This window comes from Spermophilus citellus (genome assembly GCF_964194105.1).
Source record: "Spermophilus citellus genome assembly, chromosome: 7".
NCBI classification, from domain to species: Eukaryota; Metazoa; Chordata; class Mammalia; order Rodentia; family Sciuridae; genus Spermophilus; species Spermophilus citellus.
In genome coordinates, this window is record NC_138188.1 from 107,839,966 (window position 1) to 107,858,114 (window position 18,149).

General features: G+C 48.2%; 1 protein-coding gene across 2 annotated transcripts in view; it reads right to left on the reverse strand.

Annotated features, from left to right (window-relative positions):
* Positions 1–18,149, reverse strand: part of MYLK (myosin light chain kinase) — a 168,126-nt gene that overhangs the window by 26,709 nt on the left and 123,268 nt on the right. For both annotated transcript variants that reach the window (XM_081301752.1, XM_081301751.1), the window contains 4 exons: positions 13,873–14,175; positions 6,148–6,180; positions 5,953–6,046; positions 4,711–4,914 (listed from right to left, as the gene is read on the reverse strand). In XM_081301752.1, the coding sequence (XP_081157878.1) occupies positions 4,711–4,914; positions 5,953–6,046; positions 6,148–6,180; positions 13,873–14,175 (634 nt within the window). The remainder of the gene's footprint in view (positions 1–4,710; positions 4,915–5,952; positions 6,047–6,147; positions 6,181–13,872; positions 14,176–18,149) is intronic.

The following is an 18,149-nucleotide window of genomic DNA, read 5'->3' on the forward strand; positions in this document are numbered from 1 at the left end:
TTCCAGGACTCTGCTCTTACTAGAGTGTCCCTTCTCCTAAGGGGAACATCATGAAGAGATGAAGGACTGACTAAACACCGTCTTTCTACCTTTTACAAACTATGTAAATTTTGGAAAGTTAACCCTCCAAAGCCCTAGGTTCCTTATTTGCTGTACCTCACTGAATTGTTAGGAATGTTGAAAACTTTGTAAAGTATCTCTCTTGACACATAGGAGGTGCTCAGCACATATTATTGTTTGAAAACCTCTGGTGGGCCAGGTGGATCTTGCCACTGACCTCTGTGGGAGAAACAGACAAGGATGCACTATGAGGTCCAGCTCATCATGGCCTGTCCACCTCCATCACCACATGATGTTGGGACAGGACTGAGCTAGAAAAGCTTAGTGTAGGCAAGTAGCCACTAGGGGGCACTAAAACTGATGCTTAAGAACCAACCCAAGAAGAAGGTTCCTGCACAGCTAGCAGGTGGCGCCCTTGTCCTTAAGCCCTCCATTTCTATTGCTCTCCACCAAGGCTTTGAGACAACCTCTACAATGTTAGGTCTCAGGTGAGTCTTAACACTTCTGTGTCTCAATTTCTTCATTTGTAATCTGAAGATAAAAATATCACCACCCCACAGGATTGCTACAAAGATGGAGCGAGTTAATCCATGCAAAGTGCTTAGAAGGCTTCCCTGTCTAGAGTTTGTCTATTCCTCCCCTCTAGATAGGGCAGAGGGTAGGAGGGGAAGGGAGGGGGCAGGGGTTAGCAATGATGGTGGAATGTGGTGGACATCATTATCCAAAGTACACGTATGGAGACATGAATTGGTGTGAATATACTTTATATACAAACAGAGATATGAAAAATTGTGCTCTATATGTATAATAAAAATTGTGATGCCTTCTGCTGTCGTGTATTTAAAAAATAAAATCAATTAAAAAAAGGCTGCCCTGTACATAGTAAGTGCATGCTGATTATTAATTTTTTATTTTAAAGAATACTTGGGGCTCTCACTAAAAATACAGATTCCTAAGCTTCTTCCCTGGAGATTCTGATTTAGGAAACCTTGGGAAGGATCTGAAGATCTGTACTTTTAAGACATACCCAGTTACTCTACTAGTCAGACAGGTTGGGAAATACTGGCTTACTCCACTACCATCCTGATAGACAGCTGAAATCCACACCCTAGAAGAAATTCCTCCCTATTTCTCTATATGGAAAGCTCTTTCCTTCTGTGGGCATCTGTGCCTTGTCTCAAAGTTGTTTGTCAGCATGTCTGCAAAGGTCTGGCTCACCTCCAGGCCTTCATTTGCACCTGGCGGTATCTGGAACAGACAAGATGCCCCAAATGTTTGTTTATACTATTCTGAGAAAGCAAGCAACCATTATTTTCAGTGCCCTTGGGAATGTCTTGAGGCAATGAGTAGCAGATATCTGAGCCATGGAGATAATTACTAAGGCACTTCTAGAGGTAACTTATTCATTATCAGTTCAAATAGGTTTGCTCCTATTCCAAATAAGGAGGATTAATGGCTCTGAAAGTTTCTCTTCAAGATTCTCTAGACTATGGTGAAAGGTATAGGTTTGGTAGAAAGAAGCCACCATCCACAGAGATAGGATAATGCCAAGGGCTAAGACTGTGCCAGAGGAAATGTGTGCTTACTAAATTAATAGTGAGTGAATCAATAAATGAAATACCTATTATCACCAAGGTTGCCTGTCCCAAGGGATCAAATTTATCCTCAAATCTTTAGGCCTTGGCCAGCCCTCATTGGCAGCCAGAAGGGATGATGCTGGCCAGAGACTCTCTACCCAGGCTCTCCTCCTTATCTCATGGCTTCCAGCTGGATGCTCTTTGATCAGTTTTGTGCAGTAGCACAAAGGAGAGGTCTGCCACCAATGACTCAGCCTAAACCTCACACCCTCTTCAGGGCTCAGGATCCCACCACCACTTGCAATGTACAAAATATTTCCAAAAGGACAAGCCCAGGCTCCAGGCCATGTCTCAGAGCAGCACTGCTGTAGGATGGGGGCTTGTCCAGTAATTTCAGAAGTTAGAAAGGCAGAAAACACATGTATTCTTCTTTCTCACCTATCTGAGACAGCTGAATGGAAGGAATACATTTCTTTTTCTCTTTTTTTTGGCGGGGGTGCGGGGGTACCAGGAATTGAAGTCAGGGGCACTCGACCACTCACACATTTCTGTATCACCAAGCTTCACTCTTCTCTTGAGTTCAGTTTCTCCATCAAACAAGAATAGCAAATTATACTGTTAAACATCAACCTTTCCCTCTCTGTGGCCCATCTTAGGATGATTAGGCTGGAAGGAAATATGGATGGATGGAGGACGTACGTCCTGCTCCCCTCTTCTTGGGTCCAGAGCCCCAGCACAGGCAAATGAATCTTCTGGCATTTGTGCATGTAAGACTTGCTCTTGTCCATGGGGGAGGAGTGGGGTGAAGGGATGAAAGCCAGACCAGCTGAGACCTTCTTATATTTCTCCCTGCTTTTTCCATCCAGCTTGCCAACTCTTAATTCCAAGCTAAGTATGGTATTCTGCCCACTGGTGCTGCCGCCTGGCCTTACCCAGGCTCGGCTGCCTCCTGCCCCCCCTCACGAACTTGCTCAAGGTTTAACTTCTAAAGATAAGACATTTCTACACATGTCCTCATATGCCCACTCGGCCTGGACTAAGCAATTTATTCTAGAACAACTGTGAAAAGTCTCAGCCCCTGGAGTTTTGTAGGGGGTAGGATGAACGAGGTTATGGACATGGGCTAAATACTTCCTGAGAGTGGGGGGCTGGGGGCGGGGTGGTGTGTGAGTTTGATCAGAAGATACAAGTGAAGATTTTCTCAGAGTCATTTATGATTCTACAGAATTGTAGATTTTTATAGCCAAAATGGGAGGCTTGGGATTAATTATTCAACCCAAATACTTCTTTTCCTGGTAGAATTGAACAATTATAAAATAGAACTTGGGCCAAGCTTCCTGATACTAGGAATCTGTTCCATGAAACCTAATTCAATGTTAAAATGTTGACATCATACTTTTAAATGGAAAAACAGGCCAGGAGACAGAGGAAATCAATGTATGATACTGATAGTCTCCCCTCCAATCACAGGGCACTGTGTCTTAAAAGCATTGTTCCACTTAATTCACACAGCATTCAGGAGACCATTGTCATAGCTTCTTTTAGGTATAATAAAACTAAAGATTGGCACAGTTGAGCAACTTGTTCAAGGTCAGATAACAAGCAAGAGGCAAAGCTGGGATCTGAAGTCAGGTCTACCTGACTCACATCTGTGCTCTTAACCACTCTTGCCTGTCCTAAGGAACATGTTAGAAAAGGAGTATATTTAAATGTTGCTGCGATCTCCCAAGGCCTCATCTTTCCTGGGGAAGAATGCCCAGACACTGAGGAAGCCTTTCCCAAGGACTGAGATCCCCAAAGTTCAGAATGCATCACGCAAGGACGCTGAAGGCAATTTTATAATAGCTGCAAAATTTTCAAACGTGCAGACCCTTACATCCAGGGCTCCCTCACTTCTGGGAATGTAAGCTACAGATATACAGAGGCATGTGAGGTTATAAACAATGCTTATTTGCAAAAGCAAAAGACTGAAAACTGCCTGACTGCTTATCAAAAGCAGATGGCTTAAAGACGTGTGCTGTGTCTATACAGCAAGATCCCATGAAGCCGTGAGAACGAAGGACCGACTGTCACACTGCATGGGAAAATGCAAAATATGGGATAGCAAGCACAATAAGTTGCTTTGTGTTATTGTGCAGAAAAATAAGAATGTGTATGTCATATATGTTCTTATTTTCATAAAGAAACTTTGGAAGAATACAGACAGAAACCAATAAAATTGTTTACCTCTGGTGGAGGTGGAAGTGAGGTAGAAAGATGGGGGACAGGGGTGGGAATAAAACTTTTCACTGTGTATTTCCTTATAATTTTTTGATGTGATTTGTATATTTTCAAAAAATTCTGAATATTCAGATGAGCAAAGGAAAAAATGCAGATGCCACGGAGGACACGTGACTTATTGGTGCCATTGTGTTTGTATAGTGTGTGTGTGTGTGTGTGTGTGTGTGTGTGAGAGAGAGAGAGAGAGAGAGAGAGAGAGAGAGAGAGAGAGAGAGAGAGAAGGAGGGAGGCAGAGGATTGGGATACAGAGGAAACAATGGATTCTGGGAAAGCCTTGACTGGAGTTCATTTGATCCATTCCCCTGCCTTTGCAGAACTCAGCAGAGAAAGGGCTACTCTAGTGAGTGAGAAATCAAAAAGGCAAAAATAAGGGTGGAACAAGGTCATGCAGAGGCTCAGTGAAAGGACCAGAGCAAGAGGTGTACTCCCGGATTCCAAGCCCCCAGCCCTAGGACCCCTTTACTTTTGTGGGGAGTCAGGAAGCTGCCCTGTCCTTTCCCTTCAAGCTTACACCACCTCTAGGTGAGAATGCCCTGCATGAAATCAAGGACACTAGGGATGGCTTTGGCCCTTTTGTGAGGAGACTAGAGGGGAAAGGATGCAGGGTCTGGCAGATGTGCCAGTGAGGAAATGAGCACAGTTCTGGTTTCTACTGGTCAATCCTGGCCACAGGGTGGGGAGAATCTTGCCCAGTTCAACTGAGTGCAGCTCTGTCTACCTTGGGTCAGACATGGCTGAGGTGGGACAGTAGGAGGGACACAGGTGGGGGATCCCAGTCCCGCATGTCACTCACATCTCCAGGACCATGACGATGTTGGCCTTTTCTTCAAAGGCGTCCACACACTGGACCAGTTTGGGGTGGTGGAGGCAGTTCATGATGCTGATCTCCTGCCGGATGTTCTCTTTCTCTTTTGCTGAATATGCCTTGAAGAATTTCCCTGCCCAGATTTTTCCAGTTTTCTTTTCTACAAGTCGAAAGACTTGTCCAAATTTCCCACTACACACACACCAAAAAAAAAAAAAAAAAAAAAGGGGGGGGGGAGAAAAAAGCCAAATTTAGTCAAGATTTCTACTAAGTTGGGCTCTCAAAACCATGGTGACAGGACAAACCTGGCCTGCATCTTTTTACAGTCAAGGTTTGACTGGAACCCAGACAAACCTGTTGGCTTACATATTGTCCATATTTGCTTTTGTGCAGTAATGGCAGAACTGAGTGGCTGTGACACACGCCTATGGCCCAAAGAGCCTAAAATGTCACCTACATGGCCCTTTATGGGGAAAGTTTGACAATCCCTGCTCCAGATCAATGAAGTATGCTGCTATTTGGTCTTGGTTGGTGGCTTCCCTTCCCTGAACAGGGACCCATGAAGTCGGGTTGAGTCCATCCTTCCCAAATACAGGATTATTGAGCTGTTGCCTTCCACTCCAGCCTAGCACCATCTCCTGGTGACAGCCCACGGAGAGCTCTGCTGCCCGTTACTGGGGAGCATGAGGCTTCTCTGTGACAGAACTCATCCTAGCAGGGCTACCAGGGCAGACTCCTTTCCCATAGTGGTTAAGAGCTTTGCATGGCTTCTTTTTCTCTCCTTCCTCTTGTTCTCCTCCAGGGAGAGACCGCCTGGGGTCCTCCACACATGGGGGGAGTCAGCGGGAACACTGTGGAGCAGGTTCACCTCCGGGGCTGTTGGGGCCACCCTGCATGTTGATGAAGCACTGAGCATGGATGCCAGCCGGGCTCCTCTACTTCTGGAGATCATACGGAAGGGATCCTAAACATCACCCCACCCACATCCAGTTGTATTTCAGGGCTGTGCTGTGAATGGAGGCACAGAAAAGGAAGGCCTTCCCAAGGCTGCGACAGGACTGCAGGAGGGACTCTGTGGTAGTCTGACAGTGTGCAGCCAATGATGCATTCCTGGGCTGGTGTCCCCCATCCCCACAGCAGGAATCAGGACAGGAAGAGGGACACTGGGCTTAACTCTGGGGCTGCACCACCCTCACCCTGGGCCCAGGGGCGGCTTCCCACTCTACTTACGATCCTAGTCTCTCTTCAATGTCATACAAGTCAGATACTTTTTGTTCCGTGTTGACCATCACTGTTCGGTAGTCAATCTCAGTCTCTTTCTCATCTGGAGGGCATAGAGTCAGGGTGAGTATGAGCCATCAGATCCCCTTGCTCACTCTGCTCCACCCTGAGAGGCTGACCTAAGGCCACCTGGCCAGCACTCACCATCATCAGACACCTCCACTTCATCCTTCGGCTCTGGGGGAGACAAGGAGGGGCAGAGAGAAGATGTGGATTAGTGCTGAGGTCCATCGAGAGCAAGGCATGCTGTGGCTCTTCCTGGGCACCAGACCTCCCAGCCCAGGCCTCTGAGCATCCTCTGGAGTCAGTCAGTTCATACTGTCAACAGGTCCAGGTGCAGACTGGCAGGTCCTGGCCTCAGCACCAGTCCCTCCACTCTCCCACCAGAGTTCAACTCCATCCCTTTCTTTCTAAGCCCATGGCCCTGGACATATCCTCTTCCACATCTCGTCCAGTCCCTCTGGACTTTCAGAACCTACACACAACTGTGACGGAGTCCTTTTCTGCCCTGGTTTGAAAGTCAGCAACTTACAATTGCTTCCAGTGTCAAATCTATGTATCTATTTGTTGGACGTTTCTTATGGGATCCCAGCAGTATGCCAAGCATCTTGTCAGCTATGTGGGCATACAAAACAAAACACATACAAGGCATGCTCTCTCTTATGATTTAGTTGGAAAGGCAAACACATATATACTTGAAGTACCAATTACAAAGTGTCACATAACCAAGTGCACATCCTCGAGGTACACATTCGACACACCATGGAGGGAGGCAAGACAAAATGGGGCCGAGATGTAAAGTCAGGGCAGTTGTTCATGGAGGAGTAGGCTTGAGTTGTGTCTTAAAGGAAATGATGGACACAGTGGGGGGTCAGCAACGACACACAGCGAAGCCAGCAGGTGTTCAGAAGGCAGGCCTAGGAGGGACACGGGCAGCCCATGCCAGCTGCTCTCACGGCTATGTCAGGAGTGAAGGGCAACATGGGGGCCAGGCAAGGTGTCCCCCAGAACACATCCATTTCTGAGTGCTAGGTTCTCCTTTGCCTTGATACATGCTTGTCCCTCGACAAAAGGGCCACTTTGGCCTTGGCCGAGTGCCTTTCCCTTTCTGGGCCTCCACTTCCTCATCTGGAGGAAGGAGTTCTGCCAGGTGACTTCTAGGGCCTGACCAGCTCTGGATGCGCTGCTGTGTAGTGCTCTGCACTCCTCAGGCACCATGTGGGCCGTGTTCTGGCTGACAGGGATGAAGGGAACTTTCCTGAGGAGACAGAGCAAGGAGGTGACAGAAATGGGAGGGAAGAAAGGATTAAAAGTCTGTGCATGTGTGTGTGTGAGTGTGAGTATGTGTGTGTGTGTGTGTAGCACAGTGTGGAAGTGTGTGAGGGTGGGTGTGAGTGTGCACTTGTGTGTGAGTGGGTGTGAGCTGTAGTATGGGAGCTTGTGAGTGTGTGGGATGGTGTGGGAGTGTACAAACGTAAGCGTGTGAGAGTATGTGTGTGAGTGTGTGAGTGTGAGAATAAGACAGGGGAAAGAGTGTGACTTGTGGAAGCCCCAGCACAGCAAGGCTGGGGAAGGTGGTCCATGTGTCAGCGTCTCCTGAGGGGCCGACACAGAGCAGGTTAGCTGGCAGGGCCAGCGGGATGGGGCATCTTTAGGAGCCATGCTTGGATCTGTGAGGGAGTGGGCGCAGCTTGATCTGTGGGTGGTGAGTCCCCCTGTCATGCGGAGGGCAGAACAAGGACTGGAACCTAAACCATCAGGGGACAGCAGGATCTGTAGAGGGTAAGGGCCACTTGCTGAAAAGGGTTTGAGAGTTATGAGCCTGAAACCAGGAGCAAGAGGAGCTGTGATCTGTTTAGAGTGCTTAAAACGCCGCTGACAAAGTTTAGTTTTAAAACTAAACATGAGAGTACTGGGAAGAATAACACGGACACAGTCATGGAAAATGAAAAAAGATGAGGACCCAGAGTCTAGCTGGGGAAGCACGAGGACGGGGCGCCACAGAGACTGCCGGACACGGGCCTAAATGATCTGTTTTTCCAAATTCATAGAGCTGGGAGTTGAGTGCCACCGTCAAATCCATCAGTGACAAGGGTGACCTGAGAGGATGCACCTGGTCAGCTGAGGGAGGACTGAATTGTTCTAGCCTTGAAGACGATGCCCCTGAGATGTACAGTGAACCCCAGGGAGGAGCATAGTTCCTCATCAGGGCAATGTGCACTGGCCACGACAGGTAGGGTCACTCTGTGGCCCTTGGTATCCGCTCCCAGGACTCTGGATGTTGTTGGCAGTTGGAGGGCGGAGATAGAGCTGGATGAGGAGTGGAGGGCCACTAGGGAAGGGCTGCCATGATGAGGCAAACAGAAAAGGGTAGGCCTTTCCGGTTGGGAAATAAGTGGTGATTTAAAAGAAAAGCACACAATCGCCAAGGGACAGGCCAGGGTTACAGACCATAATCCACACAGCACTCTATCGCCTGCCATGCTGCACAGGCAGGCCTCAGTAGGAGAAAGGCATGGGAATGGGAACTCACGCCCTGAGGGGCCACAAGAACCAGGAACAGGTCCAGTGGATGTGTAGATTAGTCCTTGTTCACTTGAACACCTGGTGGATGGCCCTGGCCTGAGTTTCAGAGACAAGATGGTGGTTTCCTGCAGGGAGGCCCCAGCATGCTGACCTGCAGTGCCAGGGAGGAGACAGTGGTTCTGATATACTCAGCACCCTTTATTTTCTTGGTTTCCTGCCACATTTTCTTGGTGTGGCAAAGGGACTAGAATGTTCTGAGCAGCAGGGTGAGAGAGTGCAGGCAGCCTTTCTTGGCCTGGTGTCTTCCAGGGTTTGTACTCTGCCAGTCAAAGAGGGGCAGTGCGAGAGCCATGAGGGGGCTTCTGTTACTCTGGCATTAGGGACCTTCCCAGGCAGCCTTGGAGAAGGCCTCCGTTCCAGAGCTGGCCTCTCCCCACCACCCTGTTGCCAGTCAGACAACTGCAGAGCTGGCTGGCCTTCTGGCCTCCTCCCAAACACCATGCCTGTCCTCACCTCTCCATCTCACACGCTCTGGCTGGGGGACTAAACCTTATCCTTAGGGATTCAATTCTTCACTTTTGTCTGCAGGGGCTCTTGTTATGACCCCAGCCTGCCGTGTCCCCTTCTTCCCTCCTCCTCTTGTCTGGTTTACATTTCTACATGAAGAGCAAGGCGACCAGGAGGGCTGGGGTGGGCAGAAGAGGAGAAGGGGAGAGACCACAGTTCAGCAAGCTGAGCTTTGAGAGCATTCAGGGCTGCAGCAATGACAAACATGACCACTTGGTTTCCATCTTACCACTAAGGAATGAGCTAAAATTATAGAAGAAAGGACTTGAGCTAAACATTTAAAAACAACAACAACAAAAACCCTCTAATTAGAATGAGCTACGAGATTGAAGAGCTAAGTGGAAGAGCTATTTGGCTGAGGGTTCTGAAATATTCCTGAAAACAGATGAGAATCTCCTTACCCTGGAGTGGTGTTCCAGAGAAGACCAGCTGAGTGCTAAGCACTCACACAGCCAGACCCAGGGAGTCCCCTGGACAGAGCAATGAACCTTTCTGCAGCAGGGGACTGCTGCACACCCAGTGGGCACTAGAGGGCACCGTGGCCCTGGTCACATCCTCTAGGGCCAGGTGGGGCTGGAGTCTGGGACAGGGATGGCCTAGGTTGTGTAGCTCTGACTGCCCTCCAGATTACAAGGAGCCCCCAATGGGGCAAGAAGCCTCAGTTCCAGCTGTTTACTAACAACTATTTAGACTAGGACAGATGAGGAGTAAGAGACAAGTGGATTTAAGAGTCAGAGCAGGATTGGGTGGGGTAAGTGGAGTTCAAGACCTGGCTGCATGGGAGAGCCATCACAGCAAGGCGTGGCTGTTTACTTGGCTTGGAAAGGCCAGGCAGGAACTGTCAGGTTAGGGACCCTAGTTTGAGGGGTGGCTCTGGCAAAGAGAAGTCACTGAAGTCCGTGGGGAGCCCACTTTGTTTTTCACTGTATCCCCAGTGCCCAAGGCAGTGCCTGGAGCACACGATGGGTGCGTGCCCTGCTAAGGACTGGGATGTAAACAGGGATGGAACTGAGATCAGGATGAGGTTAGGAAACTGAGGTTGCCAAGGCAAGAGGCAGGAGTAGTGGTGGTGGTGAAAGTACAGCCCACGTCAGCTGGGCTTCGTGGAGCAGAGTTAACAGGCACTGCTTCTAATACAACCTCTGTAGCCCACTGCTCCAAGAAGTGACCTCCTGTGATCTCCAACTCTATTCATCTGCCAACTCGCGTGGGTGCGCGCATACACACACACACACACACACACATACACACACACACACACACACACACACACACAAAACACACACCACTTCTCTCTCAGAGCTGTTTCCTTTAAAATTGAAGGAGATGGTTTTACCGGTTTATAATTCACTAGCATCTGAGCAGACCAAGGAGAACTCATACCTAACTCTTGCCAACTGTTCTCCTCCCCCCCCCCACCCCCGGACTTGGATAATCTAGCTGGGCCTGGGGTGGGGAGCAGCTTTCTGTCTGGAAGTCCTGGGTGCTAGGACCCCTTCTCTGGATTTCAGGCGATTTCAACATTTCCCTTTGTCTGCCCCTGTGGGTGGGGCAGCAGTGGACTCTAAGAGCCCACTAGCCTTCCTGCTGAGGACTGCAAGGCCACTGTCCCGCCTGCCCCTCCTCCTCACTGCTGTCCCAGCTTCCTGGAGGCCAAGGCCTTGCAGCCCCCACCCCCAGGCCAGCTGACTGGGGAGGGTCAGGGATTCTAGTTCCCACTGTCTGCAGCATAGCAGGGCTCTGGAGGGTGTCCCTTCTAGCCCATGAACATTTCTCACCACAGTTCTCCCTTTTCCTGTTACTCTTCCAAGTCATATCCAGAAAACATACAGACTGGAACTTGGTCCTCTCCTGGCCCCTCCCTGTCCTGCCTGCTCCTAACTCTGCCCGTTTCAGACTGGTGTGTGATGTGGGGAGGGGTGTAAGAGGGCGGCAGAGGGTGGTTTTGTTACTCAGGTTCCCCCAACAGAACCTGATGCCAGCTGAGGCTCTCAGGAGCTGCCCAGGTGCCTCCCTGGAGCTCAGGGGTAACGGTGCTCAGCACACAGGCTGCTGGGGTGACAGAGCGAAGTCAGTATGTTTTCCATTGGTGTTTCCTGTCTTTCTTTCTGGAACCCTCTTTTAAATAGAAAGTGAAATTTAAGACCTGTTTTATTCCCAATTTTTAAAATTCAAGAGAGGTAAGGACACTTCCACACTCATGATGTGTCTGGTTACTTCTAGGAGAGCTCCCTCCCCATCTCCTTTGGCACTTGAGTCTCCCACAAATGTCTCTGCCTCACACTCTTAAGCTCTGCTCTCCCCAAGAGTATAATCCCTTGTATCTGTTCATGTTCTTTCTTTCTTTTTTTTTTTTTTTTGGTACTGGGGATTGAACCCAGAGGTGTTTAACCACTGAGCCACATCCCCAGCCCCTTTAAAAATGTTTTATTTAGGGCTGGGTTTGTGGCTCAGAGGTGGAGTGCTGGCTTAGCATGTGTGAGGCACTGAATTCTATCCTCAGCACCATATGAAAATAAAATAAAGATATTGTGTCCATCTATAACTAAAAAAATAATTTAAAAAATGAGATAGGGTCTCGTTGAGTGCTTAGGCCTCTAAATTGCTGAGGCTAGCTTTGAATTCATGATCCTCCTGCCTCAGCCTCTTGAGTTGCAGAGATTACAGGCGCGCACTATCATGCCTGGCCCTCCACATCTTTTACTGCCCCACACCCTATCTGTATCTTAAATTCACCGCACACCTTTCCTGCTCTTCCCACAAAACTCCTTGAGATAATGTTCCACATTCTTGGCCTCTCTTTCTTTTATCTGTTTTCTAACCAGGACAACCAGTTTTTCACCCTGTGGAAACTATGGACTTTGATCTCAAAGCTCACTACCAACCAAAGGGCTGAATCCAAAGATCCTTCTGATCCTTCATCTCTTTCAATTTAACATTTCTTAACTTGCTCCTTCCCCTGTTTCTACAATGGACTCCAACCTCCTCCTAGTTCTCTCCCCTCCCAATCCTTTCTCCTGGTCCTGCAGACTCTTGCAGCATGCTATTGGTGTAGACTTTCTTTGTCTTCCTCTGGGTGACCTCATCAATACCCCTGGCTTCAGTTATCAATTAAACAGTGGAGACTCCCAAATGTGCAACCCTTGCTTAACCTGTTTAAGTCCCCTTCTCTTGGATGTCTTTCAACTCAACCTGTCTGAAACGGGAGCCCCCATCTCCTCCAGTACTCCCTGTTATCTAACCTCCAAGTCACTCAAGCCCCAGGGCCTTGCTAAATTGCTGAGGCTGGCTTTGAACTCACCATCCTCCTGCCTCAGCCTCTTGAGTTGCTGAGATTACAGGCGTGCACCACCATGTCCAGCCCTCCATGTCCTTTCCTGCCCCAAGCCCTACCCTTCCCTTGGTCTGGCCAAAGGATTACAGGCTTTAAGCCAGATGGCTCTCAGTTCAAGCTTCCACTCACCTTTCACAAGCTTTGTGACCTCGGGCAAGCAGCTTCACCCTGCTAACCCTCATTTCCTGCCTGTAAGATGGGTATGATGACAGAATCTACTTCATTGGTTTACTAGGACTGAATGAAATGATGCATGTAAAGTGATTAGCATATTAATACATGGCAGGTTCTCAACGTACATCAGCCATGATGACTCACAATAATAAACCTCTAATTGGCTCTTGAATTTGTGCTCAGTTACCCAGCCAGGAACTGCGAGTCACCTTAGACTCTTCTAATTCCCCCCCTCAACTCTTGAACCAAAAGGATATCAGGAATGGCCCATTCTAGTTCCTGAGGCTTTCCTTCATGCCCTTCTCATCCCTCTTCTGGACAACCCCACAGAGGCCCATCTGGTACCTGGCAGACTCCAATCTCCTCCCTATCACTCATCCTCCATCCTAGGGCTTCTCAAACTTTGATGAGCACACAAATCTCTGAGGAGTGGATCCCATAAAACAAAGACTCCAAAGGCCTGAGGTGTTGGGGCCGAGAGTCTGCAGTCTAACAAGCTCCCAGGATGCCAAGGCTGCTGGTCCACAGATGGCATCTTCTCAATACCCTGCTGAAAATTTTTGATGAATTTTACAACTTTACCTAAACTGCCTTTTACTTACTTCCTCTTCTGTCTCACACAACATATGCCCTGGCTACACACCAGCTTCTCCAAAAGCCCACCACTTCCACCACTTCCTGCCCTTGCTCATGCCTTCCGTGCCTCTTTGGAATCCTAATCCCTTTTCCAGGACATGGCTGAAGTGTCACCTCCTCCAGGAAACCTCTAGTCTGCAAGATAAATTCTCCATGCTTTCTGCCACATTCCCTCAGCTCTGTTTGTAACACTGCAGTAAGATGTACCCTATCTCATTATAGTTGGCTGTATATACATCTGTCCCCCTAGACTGAAGCTCCTTGTCTTATCTGTCTTTGCATCCCAAGTCCTGACACTATCACCCCCTGGTGGCACTGTACTAAAATTGCTGGTTCAATGTGTTTCTTTTGAAGTTTAGGGGATCAAACCCAGTGCTTGGCGCATGCTAGGCAAACACTCCAAATCCAAGCCACTGCCCCAGTCCACGGGCTCATTGACTTTTCAAAGGTCCTATGTACTTCTTTAAAAGTATGAATCAGCATCAAAACCTTAGAAATCAAGGCCACGAAAGGCCCCACCAGCCATCGCTCATGTTTCATCCTTCCTGTGCACCCCTCTCAGCACAGTCTTTACACACTTAAGCTCATTCATGCACACTCATCTCAAATGGACAAAAGGTGGAGTAGCCTACCCTCCGGTTTCTCTCCCACGGCTGTGAGCTCAGACTCCTGGCTCGGCTCACTGGTTCCATAGACATTGATTGCGCGCACGCGGAACTTGTACTCGCGGTCAGGCAGCAGTTCCTGGACGTTAAAAGAGGTGCTGCGGCATGTGGCTAGTTCCTTCCACGTCTTGTCCACTGAGTCCCAGATCTCAACACTGTAGGACTGTACGGCACTGCCCCCATCATATGAAGAGCCGTACCAGGACAGGGTCAGCGAGGAGCTCCGGATATCAGAGGCGCAAGGCGTGCCAGCTGGGGGGTCTGGCTTATCTGGGGATTAGAGAAGCATAATATCACCCAAACTCTCCAGAGCTGCAGGGAAAGACATTCTTTTTCCTCCTCTTTTTTATGGTGCTGGGGATGGTGCAGGGCCTCCCACATGCTAGGCAAGTGCTCTACCACTGACCTACATCCCCAGCCCAAGAACATTCTTGAATTAGCTCTGTTGTGGGGAGAAGCAGCCTTGTGAATCCACATGGAGGGACCTATTCTGGTTCTCATTTCTCATCGACAGCACAGAAAGCCCCACACATACCTACTTGCTTGGAAAAAAAACTTTCTCTGGCTAATTTTCCAAATGACAAGTCATGATTTCCTGTAGTCTGCTCAAGTCATAAACATATTTTTCAGAGTAAACAGATTGAGGAAGCTGCTTAGGAGGCGTGGACTATTTCCCATCAAAAATATGTATTGGGAGAGAGTTGAGGGTGTGTGTGTGTCCTTCATGTCAGAGGCCAGTGACCTGTGACATAACCAAAGGTCTGCCTCCACTTTCTCTGGAACTTGAAAAACATCCACCCCACAGAGGGGCCAGATACCATAGTGGTTGAGCTCTGAAGTCACACAGATTCAGGTTGGAGCATAGACCTGTCCCTGCTCCGGTAGCTTTTAACTGCTCTGCCTCAGTTTCTTCATCGCGATAATTTAGATAGTAATAGCATCTGAGTCACAAGGTTGTTGTGAGAAGTTCTTAGGAAGTCCTTGACTAGTCATTGCTATCTCTGTTACAGGAGTTTTGTTCTAACTTTATAGCACACAACAAATCACCCCTACCTACCTCTTTTGTTTTGTTGTTGTTTTGCTTTGCTTTTGTTGCTGGGGATTGAAGTCAGGGTTTCCTGCCTATGCATGCTAAGCATGCCCTGTACCACAGAGCTACACCTCCAGTCCCTGCTCTCCCTCTCTGTTCTCATAAGACTGGTGTATAATGACACAAAGAATTTCAAAAGCAAACTGCAACAGCAAATCCCACAGATTCCTGACTAAGGGACAGGAAATAAGCTGAGGACACTAATAAGAAGTGGCCCTCTGGGCTAGCCAGCATTTCTCTTCAGGTGATCTGGGCTCAGAACCAGTAAGGCTGCCAACTTTAGGTCAAACCATGGTAGTCAACACTTTAATGAGATTCTTGAGTTTTGATGATTTTTTTTTGTTGTTGTTAATTGCATATCTGAACAAAACTCCTATTTTTCAGATTTAGTTTCTGCAGATGGTTGGTTACAGATATGTGTGTTAGGTAGAGATAATCCCCTCATCCCCAGAGCATAGTTTGAGTTCATGGAGCCTCACAAACTGGCAATTTAAACAATGCTATGTGGATTTATAAATATGTGAACCCTAGTAAATTTGAGACCTGTTTGTCTGTCTTTCTCATTTGGAAAATGGTGTTAATATGTACCTATCTCTTGGGGGTTTATGCAAGGATCGTGGAAACAAATGCAGACAGGTAAACTACTTGACTTCTACTCTCCCACCCAAGCTAGACAGGAAGGCCAAAGGGAATTCCTGCAAATGACCCCATGACCAGGCGGAGGGAAGAAAAATCTGCTTGTGTGTACATACACAAGGATACACACATACAAATACATATTCTTATATTTACATAGTCATTCTCGCCCCTCCCCCAGCTCTGCTTCTTTTACATTCCAGCTCAGAATCCATCTGTCCCCAACAACCCAAGCCTGGATCTTGCCCTGAGAATGATTCTGGGAGCTTGTCAGAGCCACTTCCCAGTGTTGCAGCCATGCTGGAGACATGTGATGGAACCACTTTCACTGGTTGTTTAATATGTTCTCTTAGAAAAACTGTTTGTTCTGAAAGATATATTGGTCTTTTTAGAAACATTTCTGGTGTTGGCTAAGATGTTTATTACTCTAAACTCTCTTAGCAGCAAGTGGTTCAAGTCTTCTCAAGACCAGCTAAGGAAGTAAAAAAGCCTACAGAGAGATGAAATGCTCACTGCCCTGCCCCAGTGCCTGGGAGACATGTGACTGGACACAGCTGGTTGTGGACGGGTGTCCCTGAATGCAGATACACTCCATGGGCAAATTTTCTCCCTTCTGTTTTGGCCAAGAAAAGATAAGTTGGAGGAATGAGCATTGTATCAGAGGTAGTATTTGGACCTTTCCTGTTACAGGGGTCTCTAACTTACTTAGTATATAGTTCACCTCCTATAGCACAAGAGAAGATACAAAATTTGGGGAGGGAGGGTTTAATTCCAAGTGAAACTTCACCACATAATTGGTGCCCAATGAAGAGGGTCAGAAAAGACCCAGCTCTGAAGTCTTACAAGATTGGAAGCCTCCTTAGAGCCATGGGCTATGCCTCATGTTTTCTGTTCTTTGTACCTACAGAGGCTGAGCTGGCCAGAGGTGAGAACCCTCAGGATGGATCAGCATGCTCCCAGAAGCCTCCACACCAAAGACAGACACAGTGTGGGAAAGATGTGCTGGGCAGCGCCTGGCCAAGGGGTAGCTGGCTCAGTGTCTGCGGGCAGGAGCCCCACACTTCCTCAGAATTCTCCCAGGCTTCCCTGGAGACTTGACTGACAGAATGGGAATTGCTTCTAAGAAAAGGGTCCCTCGTGGTACCAGCTTCAGGATTCTGTGCTCAGTAAATGTTCTTATTTCTGGGGAAAACGGAGGATCCTGTCTGTGAAGCTTCCCACTGGAGCATCTGCCCTTGCCCTCTCTGTGGGTGCCCATGTGAAGTCCATCTGTGGCTGGGCCTAACCTGCCTGGACATCTTTCCACTGGTGCTGAACCCAGCAGCTGTTGGCAGGGTCCACCATGGTCATCTACATGGATCATCCTCACCCTCAGAGGCTAAGGCACTCTGCTCACCAAGGAAACCCAGCTAGTTAGGGACAGAGCCAAAAGGAGATTCCACAAAGCCTTAGGACCCTGCTTCAGGGCTTGGTACTTTCCAGGCTAGGGTAGAAGGAGATCAAGAAAGCATCTTACTTAGCTCAAGCCAGGCATTATGAAGGGAAATCTCTTGTAAATCATGCAAGTTCCAAATTCAGATGGCATTTGGGGATTATTGGGCATTTGGGGTTCTCTCTGTTTTGTTTTTTCTCTTTTAAAGTTATTCAAAGAGACCTATTTTTCTGGTGTTGGGTGAGTGAAGGTGAGGAATCCATCTGGATCTGAGGCTCACTCCCTCCTCCTGGAACAGCCCTCCCTCCTCCCTCAGGCAGCAGACCAGGGGTCAGGGGCAGGAAGAGACTGAGCATCTCAAATTCCTGGGTTGCCTCTTAAAATAATAATAAGCCTCCAAAATAGCTAAGCATCACTCATTGAAACTAACTGAGGGAAAGGCTAGTTTTTATTATCGTTTTAAAAATAGGAATAATAGAATATCTGCAAAGAAACAAGTGCTTCATAAAAGAAGTTTACTGCTAACAAGTGGAAGTTGCATTGAACTGGCCTTATTTAGTTGGCCGATAAATAGGTGTTTCTAAAGTGCTTGAGAACTGTCCGGAGCAGGCCGAGCAATTCCTGTTTTATCTCATTTACATTTCACGTCTACTTAATAAACGCTGATGAGATAATACACAGCTGTCCCTGGATACACACAGGTAAATCAGCTTAGTCCTGGTTTATTTTGGACTAATTCTAAATTCATGGGCCCTGAATGAATGCGGCTTCGCTGCTCCCATCAATGCAAGTCCTCATTTTATTGAGCAATTCTATTCTTAGCCCTGCGAGGGGGAGGCAGACAGAAAGCCCGCTCTCCATTCCATTCCCCTCCCAGGACGGCATTTAGCATGCTACTCCTGCCAGCTGGCGGGCAGCCACACCAATGGCCCTGTCAGCACTGGCCACGGAGAATAAGAAACTCAACCATAAAAGGGCACAACTGTAGCCCATGCAGTGGGGATGGAGGAGGGGAGTGTATGGCACCACGTGGGGGTGGCCAGGATGGGGGTGGGGGTGCTGGTTCCAGAAAAATAGTTCAAAGCT